Source organism: Schistocerca gregaria, chromosome 3 (assembly GCF_023897955.1).
Source record: "Schistocerca gregaria isolate iqSchGreg1 chromosome 3, iqSchGreg1.2, whole genome shotgun sequence".
In the NCBI taxonomy this organism is placed as follows: domain Eukaryota; kingdom Metazoa; phylum Arthropoda; class Insecta; order Orthoptera; family Acrididae; genus Schistocerca; species Schistocerca gregaria.
Window position 1 is genome coordinate 610,683,836 of NC_064922.1, and position 6,000 is coordinate 610,689,835.

The 6,000-nt window shown below is 39.6% G+C and overlaps 1 protein-coding gene across 15 annotated transcripts in view; it reads right to left on the reverse strand.

Annotated features, from left to right (window-relative positions):
- LOC126356181 (uncharacterized) overlaps positions 1-5,765 on the reverse strand; it is a 70,449-nt gene extending 64,684 nt beyond the window's left edge. For 2 of the 15 annotated variants that reach the window (XM_050006959.1, XM_050006949.1), the window contains exons 1-2: positions 3,810-5,112; positions 3,484-3,724 (exon numbers count right to left, since the gene is read on the reverse strand). Coding sequence is in view for 3 of the 15 variants with exons in the window: in XM_050006947.1 (XP_049862904.1) it covers positions 5,473-5,588 (116 nt within the window). In the remaining 12 variants the exon portion in view is untranslated. Of the gene's footprint in view, positions 1-309; positions 413-3,483; positions 5,113-5,468 lie in introns of those variants that run through there. The other 13 variants (XM_050006954.1, XM_050006956.1, XM_050006960.1 and 10 more) reach the window with 13 other exon arrangements.
- Positions 5,766-6,000: the final 235 nt, after the last annotated feature.

Consider the following 6,000-nt stretch of genomic DNA (forward strand, 5'->3'; position numbering starts at 1 on the left):
ATTTAAACAAATAATTCGGCCTAACTCTTGTAGTAGAAGAAACTGTTAAAAAGAACCAATTTTCTGATGTATTCAGAAATTTGTAATTTCTGTAAATTTAACTTTAAACACTTTGTAGTTTCAGTACATATTATTGTGATGATACATAAGGGCCTGATTTTTGGTCATGAGACAGTCAGTCCACAGCCAAGTTTCAGATGAGGAACCTGTGTTGCTTAGAATGACAACAATGATTGACTTAACAGTGAAATAAGTGTTACACAAATAGGTCGCGTGTGAAAACAATGACATTGTCTACTCCATATATACCTGATTATTCTTCAACAACTTTGAACTTTGTGGTTAGGTTTTACTGCTCATAGATGTTCAACCGTAAACTACTGTAGCAGTATGTGGATGGTTCACCTGCAAACTATTAATGAGGCTTATCAGAAGTTTACACAATAGTGCACTGGTTATACATATATGCCTTTATATTATTGGGGGTTGTGAGTAGTGAAATTAAAGTACTGTGAAACCTAACTGTGCACATGTTGGCTACATGATTTACAGTAGTCAGTGTTGGAATCCACAAACAATTTTTCAACCAGTGTAGGAACACAGTACTTCGACACAGACGACAACAAACGAAGAAATAAAAGCAGGCAGAACCACTACACTGCGAGTATGGGCTCATGACTGCACCTCCCATATGGCTCCCTGGAAAACAGTGTTCAGCCACACCAATAGAAGAGGAGCAGAAGGAAATACAAAAATCGTCAGCATATAAAGGGGGAGATACTGAGGATCCTACTGCTAGTGCTAGACCATTAACAGCAATTAAAAAGAATGGGACACTCAGGACAGAGCACTGACTTCCACCGCAGGCAACCTGAGGAATGAGGGATTGCCAATTCAGCTGTTGCAACAATGGTAGTAGTGACACTATGGATCACTTCGTCGATGTGGCCGCGGAACGGAGATTCAACGGTGTTTTAGTGTTTATTATGTACATACATCACACATCAACTACAAAAAATTCAACTGGAGAGAGGGGGAGCAGGGGAAAGGAATATGAACATAACTCTTACAACAGTTGTCATATTCTTCAATGTCTGCAGTACAGATGATCTCTTGCAAGGGCACTGTTATTTTTTCAACAATTTTTTAGGAATTGTTCAGGTAGGCAGTAAGCTTATTTTGGTTACATTGCCATTTTCAAGCGATCTGCAATTAAATCTACATTTACTCTGCAAGCCACCTGACAGTGTGTGGCGGAGGGTACCCTGAGTACCTCTATCGGTTCTCCCTTCTATTCCATTCTCGCATTCTTCGTGGAAAGAAGGATTGTCGGTATGCTTCTGTGTGGGCTCTAATCTCTCTGATTTTATCCTCATGGTCTCTTCGCGAGATATACGTAGGAGGGAGCAATATACTGCATGACTCTTCGGTGAAGGTATGTTCTCGAAACTTTAACAAAAGCCCGTACCGAGCTACTGAGCGTCTCTCCTGCAGAGTCTTCCACTGGAGTTTATCTATCATCTGCGTAACGCTTTCGCAATTACTAAATGATCCTGTAACGAAGCGCGCTGCTCTCCGTTGGATCTTCTCTATCTCTTCTATCAACCCTATCCGGTACGGATCCCACACTGTTGAGCAGTATTCAAGCAGTGGGCGAACAAGCGTACTGTAACCTACTTCCTTCGTTTTCGGATTGCATTTCCTTAGGATTCTTCCAATGAATCTCAGTGTGGCATCTGCTTTACCGACGATCAACTTTATATGATCATTCCATTTTAAATCACTCCTAATGCGTACTCCCAGATAATTTATGGAATTAACAGCTTCCAGTTGCTGACCTGCTATTTTGTAGCTAATGATAAGGGAGAAGGAGGATGAGGAGGGAGGAAGGAAGGAAGACAGAAAATTATAAATGAAACAACAGAAAGTCCAGATTGGAATCTCAATAATATTACAAAACAAACAGATTGCTATTCAACATTAAGATGACACATTGTGTTGCAAGAGGCACGACAAAAGGACTGTTATAAATTGAGCTTTCAGACAAATCTCTCTTCAAAAAGGATGTTCTCCCCAGCCGCTATGTCATAACCAGCAACGCCGTAATGGCCGGAGAAAGTGGCCATATGTGCATGAGATGTGCTTGCTTGTGTGAACGTGTGGGTGTGTTTATTTTTCTTTCTGGTGAAGGTTTTTGGACAAAACTCAGTGTGTAACAGTCTTTTTGTTGTGCCTGCCTGGAACTTATAAATGCTCAGCTTGCAGCCATATTTACATAAGAACGCAAAATGGTTCATTTCACATTATTACAATTAATCATACCTAATTATGCATGGAATATAAGACTATCTAGTAAGCAAATGTAATATGTGAATCTGTTAATCCAAGCTTTTCTCCAGAGTTTCTAAGGCATGCACAAGGTTTCCTACCAAACAAAAGGAATACAGAAAATATTGTAAACAAAAAGCCAATTTTCTGCACTCAGCATTCTTAAAGCTTATGGAAGACAGACCAATAAGTTATAAACACAACCTTCTTAACACAGCACAGTTTGGTTTCTACGGTACCAAAGGTACACTACTGATCACAACAGGGTTTACACAAGTGGTCCTTTAAGTCCTCTACAGAGACAACTGTGTTACATACATACTGACACATTGAAACCATACACAAGCCCAAATTCAAAAACAGGATTGTCAATGAAATGCAACATTTAGCAATGAAAACACAGCTATTACAAACACCACCGCACAGCCAGAACAGAACCAAATTCCCCTTCAGAGAGCACAATTATATACACACATCTTCGAATATTACACATTTTATATATTGTATTTATATAAACATCAAATATTCCAGAATAAACAAACATTAAAAACCTAAGATATTTCAAGGCTAGTCCAGAAACGATAAATAATAAATAATTACTGGTGGGCAGTTTTGAACTGGCAATCTGCAGTACACCTGCCAGCAATTTCAACCACCACGGCACACTGTATGCACCACAGCTTGTGGCATTGCTTCCAGGTGTAACTTAACTCAATGAGGGCAAGATAACATCCTCACTAGCAAAGAACTACCCAGAGCAATATGTTGTGTGCTTCTTGGAACACGTTTGTCAATCTAGAGCACTCATCTTCCACAGTCATGTGTGGCAACCTCACCTCAATGAATAGTCGCCTCGCTTAGTTTTCCTAAGTCAGCAGCTAGACGAGTGGCTAGTACATCTGTACAGTGACAGGGAATGGTTGCAGTCTGCAGTGACCACCTTTCTCTATACATGCCACTGGAGCCAAATTCAGAAGTCTGTCATATTTATTTCACTCGTTCATGTTCAACAATGTTGGATGTATCCTCATCTGGCAAGATGTGAGGACACTAATGCACCCAGGAACATTGCTGAACATGATGTTATATGATATGAGGAGGGAAAATGTTGCATGGAGATACTGAACTTAAAATCTTTGAAGATAGTACACTCACCAGTCAATGATATTAAGCCATTACTTCCTTCTTTTTTAAGGATGCATGCAGCCCAGACTTCATTTTTATGGACGACAGTGCACAGCTGCATGGACTAGTGCAGGTAAAGCAGCTCTTCGAATAAGAGGATATTTGGCAAATGTACTGGCCCGTCCATTTCCCCCAACTAAAATCCCACTGAGCGTATGTGGCATGCATTGAGGAGATGTACTGCAGCATGTCCACATGCACCAATGGCCACCTAGCAGTTGTAAACTGTGCTGGTTGAGGAATGGAACACCCTACCCCAATAACTCCTTACAGACAGGTGGCCAATATGGGAACACTTTGCAGGGCATGCATTGTCATCTGTTGTGATCACACATGCTATTAAGAAGCATGTCCCATTTTTTGTAACACCCAGGCGACCATCATGAATTGCAATGACTTCAGTGTAATTGTTATCTTTGAATAAAAGCATCATTTGCTGTTTGGTTACCAAGTACCAGACCAGGTTTGTGAGTTGATCCAATAATTCCATGCAAAGAGAACTCAAAATGTAGTTCATAATGGAACAAAATCAACAGACATAAAAGTAATTTCCAGAGTACCTCAAGGAAGTGTCATAAGACCAATGTTACTGTTTACAATGTACCTACATGATCTAGTAGAAGGCATTGGAAGCTCATTAAGACTGTTTATGGATGATGCAACTTTATACAGTGTTGGAAGACAGTACTGACTTGCAGTATTGCCCGCAGAGGACTGATGAACACTGTAGTCTCTGGCAGTTGACCCTAGACATAAATAAATGTAACATAATGCGCTTACATGGGAAAAGAAATCCGCTACTGTACAGCTACACTACTGATGAAAAATTGAAGCAAACAGTATCTGCCAAAAAATATCTAGGAGTAACTATCCAGCATGACCTTGAGCTGGATGACCATATAAAACAAACAGTAATAAAATCAGATGCCAGCTTGAGATTCCTAGGATGAATCTGGAGGCAATTTAGCTCATCCATGATGGAAGAGGCTTGCAAGAGACTTGTTCCATTAATTCTCAAGTATTGTTTCATCAATCTGAGACCCTTACCAAGTATAACTGATAGAAGTGATGGAGAAGATCCAATGAAGAGCAGGTCATTTAGTCCGCACAAGAGTGCTACAGAGATGCTCAAGAAACTCCAGTAGCAGACATTACAAGGGGTGTCACGCATCATAGATGTGTTTACTAGTGAAATTTCGAGAGTTCTTTGGGAAGGAGAAGGACAACATATTACTTCTTCCCACATACACCTCACAAAATGATCACAATGTGAAAATTCGAGTCCAGCATCTGACAGGTTATAACTTAACTGAATCTAGGTATGTAAAGTTGAATCTGATGATAATAGCGGAAACTAGTCGTTTATGAAAATAAAACTGGCGTTTTGACGGAATATTGTAATAAACAAAATCTGTTTCGTTACAAAATGACCCTTGGCCAACTTAACAGCTAAACTATACATACAGTTCTGCATAAAAAAATAAGTGATTTTCAAAATCTTGTTACGCCCTAAGGAGCACAGGTGGATACCGCCCAATGTTCGCTCCGGTACTAACACTTTATCGAGATCACTGATACCATCTCAGTAAATGAAGTTAACTGAAACATGGAAAAACAGGTTATTTCATTGTTGATGAAAATAGATGCAGGAGATCATTTTAGATCACGAACTATTCATTTACATAACGTCATTAATTTCTGTTTTTCAGTATCAACAAATTTAATCAGTAGCAATGAATGACAATTCTTAACATTCAACTGACGTGTATCACGTAGCAAGATAAATGACGTCTACCCGTCTGTCAACCACCCAGTACAGGTACGATATATCAAAGGCAGTGAGAAATTATTATCTCAGTTACGATTCGCAACAAAAGCTAAACAAAGTGCGCAAATTTCAACAATAATCAACAGACGTCATTGATATATAACATATAATAACGGGGCACTCTCACCCACTTCAATAGCAGAAGACTTCCCGCTAACAAGCTATCACTAGTATTAACGAGAGAATAATCGACTACATATATCGAATATGCAGTATGATTGACAATTCGGGGATTAACATAAAACATCAGCACACACTCACCCTATTCAATAGCAGACGACTTCCCGCGAACAAGGTATCACAAGTATTAACAATCGAATAATCGACAGCATATATCGAATATGTGGTATGACTGATAATTCGCGGATCGTTTTCGTGAAACTCTTAACAACACCACGGCGTTTGTCCACGCAAGACTGAATGTGATCAGAAATTTCTCTAGTATTCACGTGCATGAAAGGACTGGACACAGGACATAGATTTTGGGGAATAACAGGGCATCACAGTTCGGTGATTTGACATGTTCCTGGAGGACCTCCTCGCTACGTATCAATAGGAATGAAAGTAAATCTAATCTAATCTAAACCCGACAATACATTGGAAGAACTGAATAGAGATTTGAGTACGTCCCACAAACGATAGTAATAGGCCTCAAAAGA